Source organism: Delphinapterus leucas, chromosome 13, assembly GCF_059928025.1.
Source record: "Delphinapterus leucas isolate spDelLeu-1000000601 "Yukka" chromosome 13, BTC_Dleu_Yukka2, whole genome shotgun sequence".
Lineage (NCBI taxonomy): Eukaryota > Metazoa > Chordata > Mammalia > Artiodactyla > Monodontidae > Delphinapterus > Delphinapterus leucas.
In genome coordinates this window covers 16076792-16097958 of record NC_143141.1, presented here as the reverse complement: position 1 = coordinate 16097958, position 21167 = coordinate 16076792, and the positions used below count along the sequence as shown (strand labels likewise).

At 41.1% G+C, this 21167-nt stretch overlaps 1 protein-coding gene across 1 annotated transcript in view; it reads right to left on the bottom strand.

Annotated features, from left to right (window-relative positions):
- SUCLG1 (succinate-CoA ligase GDP/ADP-forming subunit alpha) overlaps positions 1–17730 on the bottom strand; it is a 34322-nt gene extending 16592 nt beyond the window's left edge. Inside the window, exons 1-3 of the mRNA XM_022556054.2 lie at positions 17546–17730; positions 7214–7317; positions 2141–2257 (exon numbers count right to left, since the gene is read on the bottom strand). Coding sequence (XP_022411762.1) covers positions 2141–2257; positions 7214–7317; positions 17546–17642 — 318 coding nt within the window. The 5' untranslated portion in view covers positions 17643–17730. The remainder of the gene's footprint in view (positions 1–2140; positions 2258–7213; positions 7318–17545) is intronic.
- Between the last annotated feature and the right edge of the window lie 3437 nt (positions 17731–21167).

The window sequence follows — 21167 nt, the reverse complement described above, 5'->3', positions numbered from 1 at the left end:
GTATAGGAATTTTATGGAAAATATCAATATATCCCATGGGTTCCTACCCCTTAAGGCTACAAACATTTTCAGCAGCTGGACTGTGACAACAGGGTCTGTGCTGGCAAATAATACTGCATGAAAGGTGTCCGTCCTACTCACTCAGAAAGCTCTTTGAAAGAGCAGAATGGGTGAGAGACAGTATCTGTCAAAGAACTTACATTATATCCCAAATGTCATATCTATTTGTATCAAAATTAATAATAAATGAATTGCTTAGCAATGAAAACTGTTTTCAAAAGAAAGCAAAAATGGCTCATGACAAAAGAAATCTGCCTAGAGAGATTTTTTCTAAAAATGCAAATCAAAAAAAAAAAAAAAACTAAATGATTATTCTACAGAATATATGACTTTACTCTTTAAAATACAATACACTCAAAACACACATACACGTATACAGTACACCCTATTTTCAAGTTTAAAGTAAAGTGAAAATTCCAAATTTGAATATTTCTTTTTTTCTACATTTTAGGATTAAGAATACAAATTAACTTCAATTAGAAGTTAGTATTCCAGGGCCTTCCCTGATGGCTCAGTGGTTGAGAGTCCGCCTGCCGATGCAGGGGACACAAGTTCGTGCCCCGGTCCGGGAAGATCCCACATGCCGCGGAGCGGCTGGGCCCGTGAGCCATGGCCGCTGAGCCCGCGCGTCCGGAGCCTGTGCTCCGCAACGGGAGAGGCCACAACAGTGAGAGGCCCGTGTACCGCAAAAAAAAAAAAAGAAGTTAGTATTCCATAAAGAGAGTACATCTATAAATGTGTACTGTAAAAAGTGCAATTCTTTAAAACATGCCTTAGAAGTATGTTTATAAAGAGGAGAGGTACAGTTTTTAACATCAATACATCAATCGCAAGTACTAAGTTTATTTCCTAGATTTTTTAAATTAAACAGCCAAGAATTTGTACTATGGTTTCTTTTATAATACTACTAGTTTTGTATATATTCATTTAAGTGTAGAAAGAGAGTGAAAGAATACACATTGAGCTTAAATTAGCTCTCTATAAAAGCAAAATCTGAGAAATGGAAAACACTATATAAAACTTAACTTTACATACTTTTATATCATCTGAATTTTTACAATAAGCAATTAGCTTTGTAGCGAAGAATTAAAGTTTAGTTTAAAATCATTTTAAAAAGTATTAAGAAATCAGCAAATTGGGGAAGAGACTAGAACTCTGTGATTTGTCCATCAGACTCCACAGCTAGGTTTCTCCACACAGTAATACCACATACTACTTACTTACTCTGAGCCAGGCTAAGTCTGCCACTTATCAGCCATGACACTATGTGCAGGACCCTCAACCTCTCTGCTCTGCCAGCAGCTGGACTGTGACAACAGGGTCTGTGCTGGCAAATAATACTGCATGAAAGGTATCCATCCTACTCACTCAGAAAGCTCTTTGTACGAGCATCCTTGTCTTTAAAATGGGGATGATAACAGCACCTACCTCGGGCTTGTGGTTCGGCCTGAATGAGGCCATGAATATGAAGCACCTGGCATAGTGCCTGGCAAAGCACCCACTCAAAGTATTAGGGTAGGGGGTGGATGCTGACATGTGCACTTCTAACACCCCAGAAGAAGAAATGGTAAGGAAGGAAAATAAGCCAAACAGAAGCCAAGCCACAGCACTTCTTCCCTAAAGAGCTGATATATACCTACAGACAAAAATGACCCGGGGGGCTTCCCTGGTGGCGCTGTGGTTGAGAGTCCGCCTGCCGGTGCAGGGGATGCGGGTTCGTGCCCCGGTCCGGGAAGATCCCACATGCCGCGGAGCGGCTGGGCCTGTGAGCCATGGCCGCTGAGCCTGTGCGTCCGGAGCCTGTGCTCCACGGCGGGAGAGGCCACAACGGTGAGAGGCCCGCGTAACCGCAAAAAAAATAAATAAATAAAAATGACCCAGGCTGCAGAGAAAACATCCTGAGCCTACCTGACTAAAGTGAACACACTGGTTTTTACCGCAATTCAAATTTCTCTAGGTTACTGGAATTTTAAAAAGCAACTGACTCTCCCCAAAGGGGCACAATTAAGATCTTAAACCAAGGTGTACTAGCTCTTCCCCTGCTTTTCTTTTCTTGCCAAACTCAGGTGCCATTAGTTACCTCCTTCACAGTACTGAAGACCGGTAAGCCCAGATGCGTCTCGCCTCCTTTTCCTGGAGTGGTTCCTCCAACTAATTTGGTGCCGTATTCCAATGCCTGCTGACTATGAAAGGTGCCCTGAGGGGAAAACGTGAAAGACTAATGAGAAAAGGCAGGCTGGGGAGCCTAAAGGCAATCTTCAGCAACTTGGAAAAGAAAAACAAATAGGTTAAGTATTTCCCAGCAAACAGCTGTAACACATATCCAAGCATTCTCATCACCTTACTGAACACAGCTTTCACCCTTGAAGCAAAGCGGGCCTCTGCGAGGCCAAAATAACTGTTTTTTTTAAGGCGGGGGGCGGTCTCTTTTCCCTCTGTTTTCAAATTTGGCTGATGATGTTTACCTGAAAAGAACACCTCTTTTTCACTGTTCCTCGACTCCTGGTGTCCTCACATCCCTCTTCTACTCAGTGTAAAATCCATGGCCAGTCACTACAGTCACACACCACCTTGGCTCTCTCTCACTTCAATTTACACATCTGGCAAAATCACAATCTTGGTTAAATCCAATTCTCCACCTACTCTGAGACTGCACATGTGCCACTGAACAGTAGCTGGAGGAAAAATAAAATAAAACCATGCTAACTAGTCTCACTTTAAATTAATGATCCCAAACCTTAAGTGAGCCTTTAACGCTGCCCAGCCAACATCCTGGATGTCCCTATCCATTTACTCTCCCACCTCCACCTCGGCACTACTGATACTCTGGACACACTGATTCCCTGTTATGAGAGGCTGTCCTGTGATTTGTACAATGTTTACCTCTACTCAGTAGATGCCAGTACAATGCCCTCCTCCCTACCCCCATCAGCTGTGATGACCAAAAACACCTCCAGGGATTGAAAGATTCTTTTTCACTAAGCTTCTGGCGCTCCGCCTCCCTGTTTTTCCTCTTCTCTGTCTTCTCCTTCCTAGACTTCTCTTTTTCATTTAAATGTGTGCCCTTGGTGAGTTCACCCCTTACCATGGCAATAAATATCATCCATATGGTGACCTCTCCCAAACACACAGACACACACACCTCCCACATACCTAGCCGAGACCTTTGCCTTGAACTCCATGCTCACACTGCCAACTGCCTACCTGACATCTCCACTTGGAGAACCAGTAGGCATCCCAAACTTAATGTGCCCAAAACCGAGTTCCTGATCACTCCCCTCCATGGTTTACCCCATCACAATTAATGAGAACTCCACTCCTAACAGATGTTCAGACCAAAACTACTGAAGTCATTCTTGATTTCTCTCTTTCTCTTATATCTCAAATCAGGATACATTAGTAAATCTTACTGCCCTGCCTTCAGAATGTAACTGACAACATCTCACCCCTTCTACTGCTACCGTCTTGGTCTAAGTCACCATCAACTCTTGACAGTACTGCCCTTGCTCCCTTTCAACCTATTCTCAACACGGCAGCCAGAATGATCCTGTTACATGTCACTTCTCTGATCAAACTCTGCAATAGTTTTCCATCTCATTCACAGCAAAAGCCAAAGCAAAAGCATCACACTGGCCACCAAGTCAGTATTCAAGCTGCCTCCTCACATCAGAACCCCTCAACTGCCCGACCTCGCTTCACCCACTGTTCTCCCATCACTCATTCTACTCCAGTCATGCCGGCCTTGGGGCTGCCACACACAGCAGGCACGTTCCCCCCTCCTGGCCTCACTGTCCCCTCTGGCTGGAACACCCTTCCCCTAGACATCCACTTGACTCACCCCCAAAGCTGCTTTAGAACTTGACTCAGAGGTCAGGCTTCCCCTGAGCACCCACCACAACTGCCACCACAACCCCACACACATACAGACACCTCCTTTCTCTGGTTTAGTTTTTCCACGGCACTTATACTTTCTAACGTACCACATAATTTACTCATTGATTTTGTTTCTCTCCCCCGCCACTCCATGAAGGCAATGATTTCTATCTACTTTGTTCACTGAGAGATGGAACCTAAAGCAACACATTCCATACAGTAGGCACTCAGTAAGTAGTTGTTGAAAACTGAGTGGATCTATGCGGTCATTCTACAGGGACCAGAAAATGATGACTCAACTACTCAAGTTCTATTTCTTAATTCAACGTCTTCATTTTTCAAAACAGGAAACTTAGTCCCGAGCGTGTTAACTGACTTAAATCAGTGATGGAGTTTTGGAAAGGACCTCAGACCAGTGCTCTCTCTTTAGAGAAATGCCATTCAAAGTGTCATCTGTATATGCTAACGGTCTACAGTGAGATAAACACAAAACGAAAAAAGAATGACAAAAATGATAAAGAAAAATCTAATAAAGAAAACAAAAATAAGTGAGAATGTTTGCAGACTTTTATAGCAATACAATACTGCCATGACTTTTACAGTATTTTATAAAAAATATTCATCTGCATTAGATTGGTGATAAAACAAAGACACGCCCAAACCGGTCTTTCATTCCAGATAGTCAGAGAAGCACTACCCCAGACTATCACACTGTTACACAAATTCCAATGGACAAATTTTTAGTCCTAATGTAGTGCTAAACAGGGATAACATTTCCCGTTAATAAGCTTCTTTCCCGTAATTTTCCCATTATCACCATCCAGTGCAGAGTTAAGAATAGTAATAGTTTTTAGCAGCTCATAACAGCCAGTTCAAGAAATACCACCCACTGGAAATCTGCATTTTGGGGATTTGCTCTGAAATACAAATATTCCTCACTCATATGTGGACAATGTGGAACAATGTGTACACTGAAAAAAGAAATAATGAGACAAAACGCAGATTCTCTACAGAGATAACCTCTAAATTTCAGACCTCATCGTTACCTCTATAAATAGAAACTTAAAACCAACAAATCTTAAGGCTCCCAATTACTCTAAAAAAAAAGTGAATAAGAAACAGTGTATTTGCCAGTAACCCAGAGACTCTGAAACCAACCTTGGATTTCAATATTTAGGCCAATCATCATCTAATTTATGAATCAGAGACAGTTCCAAATAGTGCTTATAGCATGGACAATGGTTCTTAAAAAAAAGGTCAGAGGTTAAAATGTTGTAGGATTGTATAAAGCTTAGTAAACAGAAAAACAAAATCATACATAGTAAACTTATGTGGAGAATTTGGGTTAATCAAACATTTGATTATATGCTAATAAAATTAACATCTATCCAAAAAGGGACTAAATATGATTTTAATTGGCAGAGGAATGATAAAATGTACTTCATAATCTTAGATGAGCATCAACTTTCTTTAGAATGTATATATGTGGAAATGATATTCATAAAACATACGGCTATCAGAATAAGTAAACCAATTTTACCTATGAACAAAATTTCAACGTTTGGGGTGTTTCTTTTTTCGTTGACAGTGGGTTGTTTTTTTTAAGACAGTAGAGGAATGGGAGAAAAAGAAGAAAGGTCCACTGCAATTCACATTTTTGTGCCCAGTTATTTCAAAAAAAAAGTCAGAAAGCAAAAGGACACTTCACATGAACAACCTTCTAATCTAATTCATTTTTAAAAAAAGAACTACAAAATTTTAAAGCAATTCCTAAGTACTTTAAAAACAAAAGTTATAGAATTCTGGATATTTAGGTACCATCCTCTAGATCAGGGGTTAGTAAAGTATGGCCTGAAGGACTTGACTTGCCACTGGTTTCGTGAATTAAGTTTTACTGGCATACCCATTCACTGACATATTACCTATGGCTGCTTTTGCTGTTCCAATACTACCAAGTAGCTGTAACAGAGACTGCATGGCCTATTAAGCCTAAAATGCTTACAATCTTGTCTTTACAGAATATGCTTGCCAACTCTTGCTCTAGATCACCAAAATCCTGCAGAATGGACGTGATAATTCTTTTAATCATAGAAAAATCATTAACTTTTAAATTACACAAAAATCATTAATCGCTTTTATTTTGCCATATCTCCTTTAATAAGGAAGGAAGGGATACTTGGGGTTAAGGCTGATGGCTATCTTCTAATTGATTTGGTAGTATTCCCTCGTTTAAAACAAAAAAATCTGTGCATCTACTATGGTGAAACCATAAATGTGTACAAATGTTTTAAAGGGCAACTTAGCAATAGCTGTTAAAATTTTAAATACACAGAACCTTTGACACCCATTTTTACTTTCAGGAATCAATTTAACGACATATATGTATGATATATATTATATACTGTATAATTTGTTTATATGTGTGTGTGTGTGTGTGTATATATATACACACACACACACACACACACACACACACACACACACAGAGAATGAAAGAGAGAGTGTTCTGTAGAACAAACTCTGTAGAATGCCCATTATATAAGTGTACATATGTTTGTATGAGCAAGAAAAATATCTGGAAGGATACATGTCAACTTGTTATCAGAAGGAATTCCAGAGCAGCAGAATGGTAGGCAGGAAGGAAAGGAGATTCTTATGTTGCATTTTTTTGTGGAATCACGTCACAGCTATATTTAAACTTACATAAGTTCTATGATGTAGGCAGAGGATAGGGAGAGAGAATGAATATAAACGAAATACTTCAGGCTATTTTGCCCGCTATTCCCCTGAAGACCATTTGCCCAGAGAGTACAAGACGGGAAAAATCAATGTACTACTTCCTCTGCCCATCACAGTTCCCATGAGCCTCTCTGGGTTTGAGCATTTCCCCACACTGATCTGTGCTTAGCTGAGAATTTTTTTTGTACAAGGCCTAAACACAAGCCATCTGCCTTACCTAGTGCTTAATTAAAGAAACAGTGATCTGTTCCAATGTTGGAGAAAAGCCAGTTGTGTTATACTTGCTGAAAGAAAATATGTGGGTTTCCAACATAATACTGTACTCCTAGGGAGGAATTTTCAAGGTAACATTAAATACAGTTTTCATCTTAGAGGCTGACTATAGCACCTAACCCCCTCCTGAGATACAACTCCACTGCTGTACTGTATACTCTTGTGCTACAAACTGTATTATAACTTTTGTGACTTTAAAACAATAGAAAATAATTCAATGTTTTTGTATCTCTAATATACATCTTTTAAAAAGTCTTGAAACACATACCTGCTTACCAGTGAAACCCTGGCAAATAACCTTCGTATCTTTATCAACATAGAGATGCTTCCTGGAAGCTGTATAGGAGCAATGCCGAATTCCATTCTGTTGCACTGAAAAGTAAAGAAAATATGACACATTATAATTTTTCCAAACTTTTGGACTATGAATTTAACTTGGTGACAAAAAAAACAAAAAAACAAAAAAACGGGCTTCCCTGGTGGCGCAGTGGTCGAGAGTCCGCCTGCCGATGCAGGGAACAAGGGTTCGTGCCCCGGTCCGGGAAGATCCCACATGCCGCAGAGCGGCTGGGCCCGTGAGCCATGGCCGCTGAGCCTGCGCGTCCGGAGCCTGTGCTCCACAACGGGAGAGGCCACAGCAGTGAGAGGCCCACGTACCGGAAAAAAAAAAAAAAAATCCTCTAATTCAGGAGCTATCTTGTGATAATGGCAACTTTAAATGTCATTTTTTAAATAAGATGTATTAAATACAAAAACTGATTAAAGAAACAAACAAGAAAAGACACTACTATTCTCCAGAATCCCCTCTTTACTGAGAACCACAATTTTGTTGCTTTTTCTGAACTGAGAAAGAAAAGGTTACGTTTATAATTTTTATTCCTCAGAAAGAAACCAGGGGCTCACGTAAACAGCTCAAATTAAATCCAGGAACTAAAAACTAGGTATCACACTAATAATGTTTACTAAACAGCCACATGCTTTCCCCATTTGACCCAACATTTTTAAGCCCAACATCAATAAGCAAAAGACGAGCTAAGAGGCAAACTTTGTCAGAATTACTAAGAACTACTTTGCAACTCATTCCCCAGTAATAATATTAACATTAAATGTTAAGTCATAGAATAAAACTTATCTAAAGTATAATCCAAAATTACTTAATTTGGTCTCTTCTGATGTAAGTCTCAAGACCTCACATATAAAGTAGGGAAAATAAAATAAATAGGAAAAGTAGATGAGGGAGAAACATGTAAAAAATATCTAAGTTACTGTCAGCAAACTACCTCAGTGGAAACTGAGAAATCTTAAGTAGCTCCTAAAGCCAGCTCCCCATATTTCAAACATCAGTAGAAAGTAGAGCACAGATGATTTACGCGGGCTACCTTCTAAACCCCCATTAGAACCCCAACCTGCTGTCTCTGTGGTCCATTCCTGGCCCTTTCAAAGTGCCAGCATCTATCACTAAGGTAGCCCATGAAACCTAGGCCCAGAGAAGAATACCTCATCATAAATTTGTCCAGGGTCCACTCAATGCTTTTTCTCCTGAATCACTGCTCATATCCTCCTAAATCCTCAGATCTCAGATTCTGTAACTGATCTGCTTCTGGCCCTTTGAACATCCCTTGATTCATCTTCAACTCATGTACTGACCTCAGCTTCCAACAACTTTGAATTCTGTAGTCCCCTGTACCTCTAAGGAAGAGACAGGCCCGGGATCTGCCCTGACCAACCAGGAGAGAAGTATTCTGTGTGCACACAGATCAGATGCATTCTTGGCCTAGACTATGCTGAACAAGGGACCCTGAGGGGGCACTGAGGGTCAAGTCCTGGCCTAGTGTACGCAGCTAAGCACCTTAACCTGGGCCAGTGAACACTACGACAGGAATTGTGGCCTGAGAGCCCACCCTAGCCAGGGCTTGCCCTTGGTTCCCAGTTCTCCCAACTGGAGACACAGAACCACGATACCTATGGAAGAGCTTTACTCCCCTCTGCTATTCTTGGCAGGACTTGCCCAACAGTCCCTCCCACTCCTGGAATATTCAATAAATAGTCCATCTATCAGGAGTTTCCAGACAGGAAAGGTACAAGATATGATTACAAGAGCAAATAAGATCAGGACATCTGGAGCCCATACTTGATAAAAGGAAATACTTGCTTTTTGAAGGTAAAGTTTAGTCCTCCACAAGTACTCTTACACTCTACCTTAACAAAGGAGACATCAGACAGTTCAAGTCTCCTTCCATGGGGCAGAAGTGGCCCTGTCACCCTGAGAAAGCACAGGTCTGTCTACATTCATAAAACATGGTCTCAATACCCGAACAACTCCTATCACTACCTTCTCCTATTCCCTCCCCTACTCCAGACGTCCTGGGTCAACTCTATGGAGCTCAAGACTTCACAGCACCAGAACTCTGGTGCTCATAAAAACTACATCCACCAAGTATGATGAAGAGCAGCTCACCTACCAGACAGCCTTGTGGCCTTTTGTCAACTTGTGCAATGACCCTGCCATTCTACAGCATCTAGTGAAATGGATCTTGGGAGATTTATCATGCATATGTGTGTGCATGTGCTCTTCCCATCTACTGTATGAGCCCATACCTAGGCTTCAGGTAAGCTAGAACTAATAGACTACCATCACCTTTGAGCCAACCCCAAAATACATGTTCAAAGATAAGGAAATGAAATTCCTGACCACATTCTTCCCCAATAAGAAACCTGTACAATGCCAGACAAGGTAACACTGGTACTGAAATGAGGGGATGCTAGAGTCAAGCACTTACGAAACCCAGAGAAAAACCTGAGGCACCCAGCAAGCCACGGTGCTCCATAATCACCATAAATGCCTTTTTAATTCCAGACACTGGAAGACGAATCTGCCCGATCTATGGCCCTTTACCCCATGCACACTCTCCCAGTTGCCATGGCTGTGAGGACGACCCCAGACACCTGCCACTCCATGCCACCATGACACAGGTAACAACTGGTGGCCCTATTTAAGGTAATACTGTTATCAAATCAATGATAAGTCTTACCATTGGTGACATCAGAGAATCAAGGAAATTCTTTCTCTTTTGCCATTTGTTTCCATTCAGACAGAAATAATGCAAAATATGTTTATACTCCAAGTAAAACTCACCAAATTTTAAGTCACTTATGTCATTTTCCTTATTCTTCCCCACCACAGACAATCCAAGCCCAGAATCACAGGTTGGAGGCTCCCCAGCGAAAGCAGCCTCTCCTCATCTCCACCTCTGCACCGCTTCACCTTCCCTCCCACAATCCCACCACTCTCTAACCTAGCAAACTACCAGCTGCTATAAATATTAAATCTGTCAGTCTGGTCATTTTCTTTCCCTGTTTGATTTCTTCTCCATCCAAATTATCAATCAAATGCCTTAATTTAAAAAAACAAAAAGAACAAAAAGCCTATTCTACCTCTGCTGAAGAATGTAAAGAGGTTTAAGTACAAATCTTCAATTGTCCGTCCACTGCTTAAAGAAGTCCAATCATATTTTGGTTTTAAACACAAACCTGATCTCTGTGACAAAACCACCAAGTAACTACAGTATGCTATTTCCTAAAAAAAAGCCTTGAACACAGGACATACGTTAGTGGCCAAACCATCTTATAAATATTTCTCACCTTTCAATCAGAGTCAATGTACTCAATCTCCTGAGAATTTCTCTTGCATTAATTCATATAAGTTCACATTTAAATAAAACATTGCACAGTGAGGAATCTTTAAATCCTCACATCACATTCATGACTTGTGAATATAATGGGGGGTTTGTAGGGGATCTGAGATTAAGAAGAATGGAAACTGTGAACACTTTCATGCGGTATCTAATCACAAGCACCACACCTGCCCACCGAAGAGTGCACACATTCTGTTACACTCTTTACTGCGTTATTTCTAAGTAAAATTATTTCAGGCTAAGTTTTCTGTCAAGATTATTTTAAGTCTCATTTAAATACTTTCAGAACTTCTAACTGTAAATTCCATGAGTGTAAGGACCATGTCTTGTACACCTTGGTGCCTCCCATGGCATACGGTACAGTGCCTTACGGAGTACGTGCACAGGAAATGTTTGACTGAATTTCAGGACAAGAGATAGGATCTATGAGAAGAAACACATATAAATATCAGAAGTTCCATCTCTTTCTGTGTGAACTGGAAAAATGTCCATCCTGAACTCCCATTACCAGGAAAGAGGGGAACAAAACCTACGTCTATTTTTGTACATGCAGAGATCATTGGTTTCCCAAAAATTCATACAAAGAGTCCAGCCCTAAATGCTACTAGCAATCCTCAAAGCTGTATCAATGTAGTACAAATTCCATGCTAAGCTTTTTTTTTTTTTTTAACAAATGAAATCCAGGAAGCAGTAATGTAATACGAATGGACTATTTCACTATAGAAGAAAAGAACCTAAAGCAAAACACAGCATATAGTCACAGGTCAAGGCAGTGACAGACCAGAAGAGTGGTTTCACAACACGTAACAGGCAAGGAGGACAACCTTAGCAACCTGAGCAACACCAGGGGCCAACAGGATGGAGGGGACCAAAGCCGAACAGGAAAATGGACAAAGGCCATAAACAAGAAACACAATTGGTGACAGATAAATGGTAAATCGACATATGATGTGATATCTGACTTCACTAATATTAAGAAAATGAGTATTGTTAATTAAATATTAGGGCAGCAGAGAGGCCTGAAGTCGGCCACCAGGCAGAATTTCCCAGTGGTGAAGGCCTTGGGTCATCTCCAGAGAATGTGGGTAGAGTCGCTTTCTCTTCAGGTTCTTAGAAATAAGCTAGCCTAACCTCGGGACTGCATCCCAAGCAGCTGAAAGCATAGCCCAGGAACCAGATAGGCCTGGGCTTGAGTTTACAGGGCAGGTCTTGTGATCTCCCTTGGCCTTAGTCTTCCCTTCAGTAAGTGGAATAACAGCTGCTCACAAGGAGGCTGTGATGTTGATATGAGATGACACCTGTCAATTGGGTAACAAAGGGTCTGGTACACTCCCTAAACTGGGTTCACATCCTACCTAAGCACAAAAGTCAATCATTTCCTAAAAAGAGAGAATATATAATTCATATTTTAAAATCACATAAGTCCAATCAGAAGTGTTTTATGTCTCATGCATATCCTATACATGTTTATATATAAATATACTAATCCATGTCTACATATAACATATAGTAGGTACACATATATTAGTAAATTTTTACCATCTAAAACATTTTTAAAGGTGCATCCTCATTGTAAAAACGGGGATAATAATATTGTGTACCTCACAGGCAATATGAGAATTAGATGAGTTAATAATATATAGAGCATGCAGAATAATAATTAGCTATTTCACTATTAGCTATTTATTACTGACATAGAATGAAAAGACCAAACTGCTTTGAGATGTTCACTGTGCCAGGATGTCTGCCAGACACAAGAGGTTCAGGGGTAAATAAGATGGACTGAGGACCATGTGAAGCTTCCTGCCCTGTAAGACAACTAAACATTAAACAAAGAAACACAAAACCACAAAAGTGCCCACTGTAATAAAGGCTGTGAAGTAAAGGGACTGAGTAATCTGAGAGAGAAATTTGTATCAGTCAGCCACATGCAGAGTCCTCTCCCCTGCAGAGAGCAACCACATCATTTACAAGATGGCTGCAGGGTGGATGCAAGCTGTGGCCAAAAAGCACCTGCCCAGATGGGACTCAAACCGCAGATGGCATTCTGTGACCAGTACTGTGCTCCTAACCAGTAACCCGAGACTGTTGATGAAAATACTCCTCCAACTCCCCTCTCAAACTATGTCCTTGTTACTCATTTATTCCTGCATGTGTTCCTGATTTTAACAAATGTATGCTTATTAATCATATGTATTATGCATATATAATCTGCAGGCTATTGGGGTCCCTACCTACAGGACCTTAAAGTATAGCAGAGTAGCTCAGCATCCACTTACTTCCAAACCCCAAACAATCCACCGTTCAGATGCGAAATTATATATTCATTCAGTATTTACTTACAAATGAAGTGTAACTGGCTCTAAGTACCATATTTCATCAAATCTAAAACACCACTGATTTTAAGAAGCACTATTAAGCACCAGTATGAAAAAAATGCTGCCAATTTACTGTAAGATACCATCAATTATAAGAGACATCCCAATTTTAGAAATGTTACAATGTACAAAAATGTGGGTCTATGGCAACAAAATGCCTGTCCTTTGGTGAAATGAGATTCTTCCCCTATACTTAGAGAAATTATTTTTAACATCCTCAATTAAGCTTTTATGGAAAAACAAGTTTGAGGTCAGAAAATCAAGTCACTTTCTCATGGCTACATTGATACATTTAGATCGAGGCCATTTTGTACTTCTGGAATAAAGATTTGGTTCTTGGATGCAATGACAAGAGACACTAGGTATCAGAAACATCACTATTGAGGGTCCCCTTTTCCAAGCTACACTTCTAAATGTCTTCCGGATTCCAAAAACAGTCTTACACAGCTTGGCAAACACATGGAAAAGGCAGGTGACACCTTTGAGCGGAGTAGTAACCTTCTCAACGAACCAGTGAGGTTGCCAAAGAAAAAGAAAAATCAGAGCTTCAAAAAAAGAAGGCTCAGGGCTTCCCTGGTGGCGCAGTGGTTGAGAGTCCGCCTGCCGACGCAGGGGACACGGGTTCGTGCCCCGGTCCGGGAGGATCTCACATGCCGTGGAGCAGCTGGGCCTGTGAGCCATGGCCGCTGAGCCTGAGCGTCTGGAGCCTGTGCTCTGCAACGGGAGAGGCCACAACAGTGGGAGGCCCGTGTACCGCAAAAAAAAAAAAAAAAAAAGAAGGCTCAGAGTATCACCCAGCATGTATTTAGTAGAAAGGACACTGCAGAGTCAGAAGACCTGAGCTGTAGTACCCATTCTGATATTGCCTAGGAAACTTTTGGGGCTTATTTTTGCCAAACAAAGGTATGGGACCTTTTGCCACTTTTGCCAAACAAAGGTATGGGACCAATTGGCATGCAAGGTTCACTTTTTGGCATCAAAACACCGTAATTCTGAAGTTCAAAAATACTGGCTCTTGGGCTTCCCTGGTGGCGCAGTGGTTGAGAGTCTGCCTGCCGATGCAGGGGACATGGGTTCGTGCCCCGGTTCGGGAAGATCCCACATGCCGCGGAGCGGCTAGGCCCGTGAGCCATGGCCGCTGAGCCTGCGCGTCCGGAGCCTGTGCTCCGCAACGGGAGAGGCCACAACAGTGAGAGGCCCGCGTACCGCAAAAAAAAAAAAAAAAAAAAAAATACTGGCTCTTGAATAGACATTTTTCCAAAGAATACATACAGATGGCCAACAGGTACATGAAGAGGTGCTCAACATCACTAATCATCAGGGAAACACAAATCAAAACCACACTGAGGTTTCACTTCACACCTGTTAGAATGGCTATTATCAAAAAGACAAGAAATAACAAGTGTTGGTGAGGATATGGAGAAAGGAAACCCCTGTACGCCTTTAGTAGGAATGTTATTGGTGCAGTCACTATGGAAAACAGTACTGAGGTTCCTCAAAATACTAAAAATAAAACTGTCATACGATCCAGCAATTCCACTTCCAAGTATTTAGCTGAAGGAAATGAAAACCCTAACTTGAAAAGAAGCCCCACGTTCATTGGAGCACTATTTACAATAGCCAAGATATGGAAACAACCTAAGTGTCCATCAATAGAATGGATAAAGAAAACGTGGTATATTTATTAATATGCACACACAGACACACAATATGGAACATTATTCAGCCATAAAAAGAGAAAATCTTGCCATTTGTGACAACACGCATGGACCTTGGGGGCATTACCCAAAGTAAAATAAGTCAGGCAGAGAAAGACAAATACTGTATGATCTCACTTATATGTGGAATCTAAAAAAAAAAGAAAGAAAGAAAGAAAGAAAAACAGAAACCTGAGCTCACATGTAAAGAAAACAGATTGGTGGTGCCAGAGTTGAGGGGGAGGGGACAAGTGGCTAAAGGGGGTCAAAAGGTACAAACTTCCACTTATAAAATAAGTCATAAGGATGTAATGTACAGCATGGTGACTATAGTTAATAATACTATATTGCACATTTGAAAGTAGCTAAAAGAGAGCAGATCTTAAAAGTTCTCATCACAAGAAATAAAAATGTGTAATTATGTATGGTGATAGATATCACAATAGACAGAGAGATATTAAAATATATACAAATATCAAAATATTAGGTTGTACACCTAAAACTAATATAATGTTTTACATCAATTATACCTCAATAAAAATAAAAAAATACTAGCTCTTGTTCCCTATTTATTCTCAAAGATCCAACTTACAGGAACTACTGGCTTATGTTTAAAGCAACCTTGCACTACCTCATACTTCTTGAAAAGTTTCACTATTTCAGTTTCAAAGGTGCTTATAAAATCCTTAAGCTTTCTCATGGAAGAAATCTTTATTTTTCATTTTTTTTTCTCTCCCCACTTCAACTGGGTTCTTTCTCTTTTTTCCTAAGAACTGTTTTTTTTTTGGCTCAGTAATTTCTATTGATAAATATTCTAAGCTGCCCCCAACAGGTCTCTGGAAAGCATCTACAAGTGTTTGGGGTTTCTTCCTAACTCAAATCAACATTGCAACACTCAAGACCTTCAGCACAAAATGTACCAACAATTAAAACTTAAGAGAATAAAGGGGACAAAACTCCCTAGCAACTCTAGTTCTATTACTAACCTCAGAGCCTAAATAATTTGTGACTGCCTTTAAAAGAAGTTTGCAATGTGATACTGTTGTGGCTGCGGTTTTTCTAGTGTGAGTGGAAATGGGCTTAGAAATGTGGCATGGGAAAAAGATTTGGGAGATTAAAGGTTTTTAAACATTAACCCTAGAGTTTGTAACCTCTCTAATATAAGAGATACCTTGGTTTAGGTCTCAGACCTCTCAAACCATTAGTGACGGAGTAATCACGTGACTAGGATAATTCAAGGCCACTCCAGCAAGAGAAGCTAAACTAGATAACCTCTTAAGCCCTCAGGATCCTGAGAGTCTAGGAATAAAGAAGTTCCAGCTATGTGAGAACAGGACTGTTAAGTATCGCTAAGGGTGGATTCAAGATCCTGATCTTTTAAACACTCTTTCTTCTCTAGACTCTGCTCCTAAGACAGCAAAGGATTTTTCAGAAATTCAGACAAGCAAGACCCCAGAAGAAAAAGACATGGGTATAACAAATCCCTTTTCTCCTTCTGCCTACAACATACTAAATTATCCTTTAAATTATATAATAAAAATCTCCAGAAAACTTTCCCAAATAAACCCAACTTCTTCCTACTTGCTAAGGTTTGTCCTCAAGTGATCTGGTAACTAAGTGTAGCTACAGAGTGTACAGTCATCATTGTACACTTTTAAAATGTAATCTTCTCAAGAAATGAACTAAGTCTCATCCAATATTCAGTAGCAGCAGTAGAATTAGAAGCAAAGCAGAAGAAAGGGAGAGAGAAGAAAACTAACTTCAGTTGAGTGTCTACCGTATTCCAGGTGCTTTATATAAATTGTTTCACTTATTCTGCATGGTGAACCCAGATCATCCTGTACTTCATCATTTCTAGGATGCAAATTTGTTTCAGTTTTTTAAACATTTCTTAAATCTGGATGCAACTGATAACCAATGGTGTGTCACAATTTTAATTAGCAATCATTTCCCACTTTTAGTGGTAGACCAAACAGCAGTGCATCTTACAAGTGATGGTGTCTCAGATTCATTAAAATATGGTAATGTTTTCAAGGTACGTGAAACAGAAATTGAGAAATAGATTTAGAAACATCCCCCAGAGTTATTACATAGACTGTACAGGACTAGCCAGACTTCAAACCCTGATGTGGCTGGTTCCAAAGTCTTTTCCTACACAACCTACCTAACAAACACAGAGACTTTGAACACAGCAAGAATTTTCAGCAGTCAGCGTTACTAGCAACCTTGGGTGTTAAGTTTTCAGGAACTGAAGAATTCACACCGCCTGATGGAGACATTACAAATAAGTTGGTTAAGGTCCCAGCCAACCCTAAGCTTCTAGGAGTTTTCTGGGCTGTGCACCCTTCTGGAGATTCACCCTACAGTCTACGGAAAAGACAATTAAAAGTGTACGACAGTCCTGTTCAAGGCTCAGCCTCATCCTCCAATTTCCTACTGATAACCTCCCCCTTACTCTCAACCCACTCACCCTCCCAGCTTAGTTCATCCTGGACCACCTCACCTCTCAAGCCCCAAAAGAGCCTGTCTAGATGCCGCCCCCATCCCGCCGCCACTCATCACCGTGGGATCAAAGGTGTGCCCCCGGATCTGCAGGACTCCAGACCCGAATCCTGGTTCAGCCACTCAAGGTCCCTGCCCGCCAGCTGCCTAAGCCAGGCCCCCGCCCCACATATCCAGCAAAGCTCCCTCCATCCCAGAGGGTCCCCGACTTGGGACCCCCGCCGAGGTCCGGCCCCGGAGGGCCCAGCCGCGTCCTAGACTAGGACGCCGGGCCCGGGGGGCCGGGAACTCGCGGAGGCTTGGAGGAGAGAGCCCCGGCCGGACTCACGGAGGAAAGCGCGGGACAGGAAGCGGGCGGCGGCGAGGCCGCTGCTGCCAGAAGTCATGGTCGCAGCAGCAGGGGCAGCAGCTAGGGCTGCGGTCATCCACCAATGACACTCCCAGGCCCCCTGGAAACCCGACAGGAGCCGAGGCGCGAGGAGGAAGTGGGTAGCCAGAGCGTTCGCCGGAATGAATGTCCCTCCGCAGAGATGTCTTCACCCAACACTGGTTCTCGCAGGTGGAGGAGAAAAAGGGCATCTTAACGAAGAAGTAGACAATAGCTCGTCTCTTCCCCGGAAGCGTGGGTTTGATTCAACATTAATAACAACGGCAGCTCAAGGGAAACCCCACTGAGGCCGGCCGGCGCGGGGTATTGTGGGAAATGTAGTTCGATGGCCTCAATTTGTTAGTAGTTTAAACGGGGGCCTGTGGGAAGGGAATAGAAGGAGAAAAGGGAGAGTCAAACCCAGGGGATGCGGTGTCAAAAGGAGTGAGGAAACAGTGAGGCGAGGTGCAAAGAGCAATGCAGAACTTTCCAAGGCCCTTCCAAAGCCAAGGTGCCGACCTTTCTTCATTTCCCCGTCTACCATATAGAGAGGATCATACTCCTCACCCCCTACCCTTGCGAGGACCGGGAAGAATTACCAAAGGGAACAGTGACTCTGAACTCGCGCAGTGAAGATGAGGATGTGAAGAGAAAGACCAAAAGCTACTTTCCTGGCACCTAACTTCTTGGAATATGGATCTTTTGGTTAAACAAGCTATCATGCAGCCTTCGGCTAGCACTAAGTGAGTGAGTGCCTCTTCCCTGGAGATCCTGGAGGACTGACGTTACAGGTCAAGCGTGACCGCTCCTTGTTTGAACAAAACGTTCACTCCTCTCTAAGAGCTTTAGAAGGAGCCTCCGAGAGTTCTAGAGTCAAAGGGTTAACAAGAGATAAAGTAATCCAACTCCCTGCCTCCAACCATGCTTCTGAGAGTCCTCATCGTTATCATCAATGAAGTTATGATTCTAACTCACTTTAGTCATGATAATTTACACGGAGATACGTGGTGTAGGAGTGGGATTACTCAGGGAGATTGCCCAGTATTTCCTCTATGACCCAGATACTGCCATCCCTGCTTGGACTTGACTGCGCACAAAATCCCTCCCTCATCTAAGGGATCATGTCCTCGCTATCATTTAAATACTCTCAGTGGTTTCCAGATATGTCCAGTATGAAGAATTGTTTTAAATAGCAGTGTTCTTCTGAGTTTCACATGATAATAGTTATATTTTTTATTTCATTTCATTAATTAACTGCATGATGACAAAAAATATATAATTTTGGCATGATTTTAATGAATTTTTACTTCCGCAAGGACCAGGATTTTAGTTTGTTTTGTACACTGACGGTATCATCAGCACCTAGAACAATGCCTGGTACAAAGAGAGAACTCAGTATTTATTGAATTGAACTGAATTGACATATAAAAGAAATACCATATACATTATGTATAGAATCTACACACAATGTTTGATGGACCTAAGGATATTTCAATCCCTTGTAATAACTACACCTCCACCCCAATTCCATAGCTCATTGGTGGGAGGCTATTGCACGAGACACTAACTATACCATTTATCTTTATATGCAGATTGATTTTGGAGTCAGACAGGTCTGGATTCAAATTCCAGCTCTGCCACTGGCTATGTGACCTCTGGGTCTCAGGTTTTCTCACTGAGATGGGGATGAAACTCTCTAACTCATATAGGATCATGACCAGTTAATGCATTAATATGTAAAGTTTTTAGTACCTTGTAAGCATTCAATAAATAGTAGCTATTAAAGATAAGAACTTCCTTCTTCACATGACAGGATGATATTTTGAAGTTTTTACTGATGTCAGTAACCAGATGTGGAATACGATATTTCCATTTGGCAACAAGCCATAATTACCTCCACATCCTATGAAAAGGAGCCTAGGAGCTACCTCTCTCCAAATTTCCTTAAGAGGTGCCCAGACTTCTCTTTGGGTTCTCATTCTCACTCCTTGGCACCTCTAATAAGAAAAAGACTGGAATTCATTGAATAAGAGACTTCTTTTTTTTTTTTAACATCTTTATTGGAGTATAATTGCTTTACAATGGTGTCTTAATTTCTGCTTTATAATGAAGTGAATCAGCTATACATATACATATATCCCCATATCTCCTCCCTCTTGCATCTCCCTCCCACCCTCCCTATCCCACCACTCTAGGTGGTCGCAAAGCACCGAGCTGATCTCCCTGTGCTATGCGGCTGCTTCCCACTAGCTATCTATTTTATGTTTGGTACTGCATATATGTCCATGCCACGCTCTCACTTTCTCCCAGCTTACACTTCCCCCTCCCCATATCCTCAAGTCCATTCTCTAGTAGTCTGCATCTTTATTCCCCTCTTGCCCCTAGGTTCTTCTGACATTTTTTTTTCTTTTTTTTTTCTTTTAGATTCCATATATATGTTAGCATACGGTATTTGTTTTTCCCTTTCTGACTTACTTCACTCTGTATGACAATCTCTAGGTCCATCCACCTCACTACAAATAACTCAGTTTTGTTCCTTTTATGGCTGAGTAATATTCCATTGTATATATGTGCCACATCTTCTTTATCCATTCATCTGTTGATGGACACCTAGGTTGCTTCCATGTCCTGGCTATTGTAAATAGAGCTGCAATGAATATTTTGGTACATGACTCTTTTTGAATTATGGCTTTCTCAGGGTATATGCCCTGTAGTGGGATTGCTGGGTCGTATTGTAGTTCTATTTTTAGTTTTTTAAGGAACCTCCATACTGTTCTCCATAGTGGCTGTATCAATTTACATTCCCACCAACAGTGCAAGAGGGTTCCCTTTTCTCCACACCCTCTCCAGCATTTATTGTTTGTAGATTTTTTGATGATGGACATTCTAACCGGTGTGAGATGATATCTCACTGGAGTTTTGATTTGAATTTCTGTAATGATTAATGATGTTGAGCATTCTTTTATGCGTTTGTTGGCAATCTGTATATCTTCCTTGGAGAAATGTCTATTTAGGTCTTCTGCCCATTTTTGGATTGGGTTGTTTGTTTTTGTGATATTGAGCTGCATGAGTTGCTTGTATGTTTTGGAGGTTAATCCTTTGTTATTTGTTTCATTTGCCAATATTTTCTCCCATTCTGAGTGTTGTCTTTTCATCTTGTTTATATGGTTTCCTTTGCTGTGCAAAAGCTTTTATGTTTCGTTTGGTCCCATTTGTTTCTTTTTGTTTTTATTTCCATTTCTCCAGGAGGTGGGTCAAAAAGGATCTTGCTGTGATTTATGTCATACAGTGTTCTGCCTATGTTTTCCTCTAAGAGTTTGATGGTGTCTGACCTTACATTTAGGTCTTTAACCCATTTTGAGTTTATTTTTTAGTATGGTGTTAGGGAGTGTTCTAATTTCATACTTTTACATGTAGCTGTCCAGTTTTCCCAGCACCACTTATTGAAGAGGCTGTCTTTTCTCCACTGTATATTTTTGCCTCCTTTATCAAAGATAAGGTGACCATATGTGTGTGGGTTTATCTCTGGGCTTTCTATCCTGTTCCATTGATCTATATTTCTGTTTTTGTGCCAGTACCATAC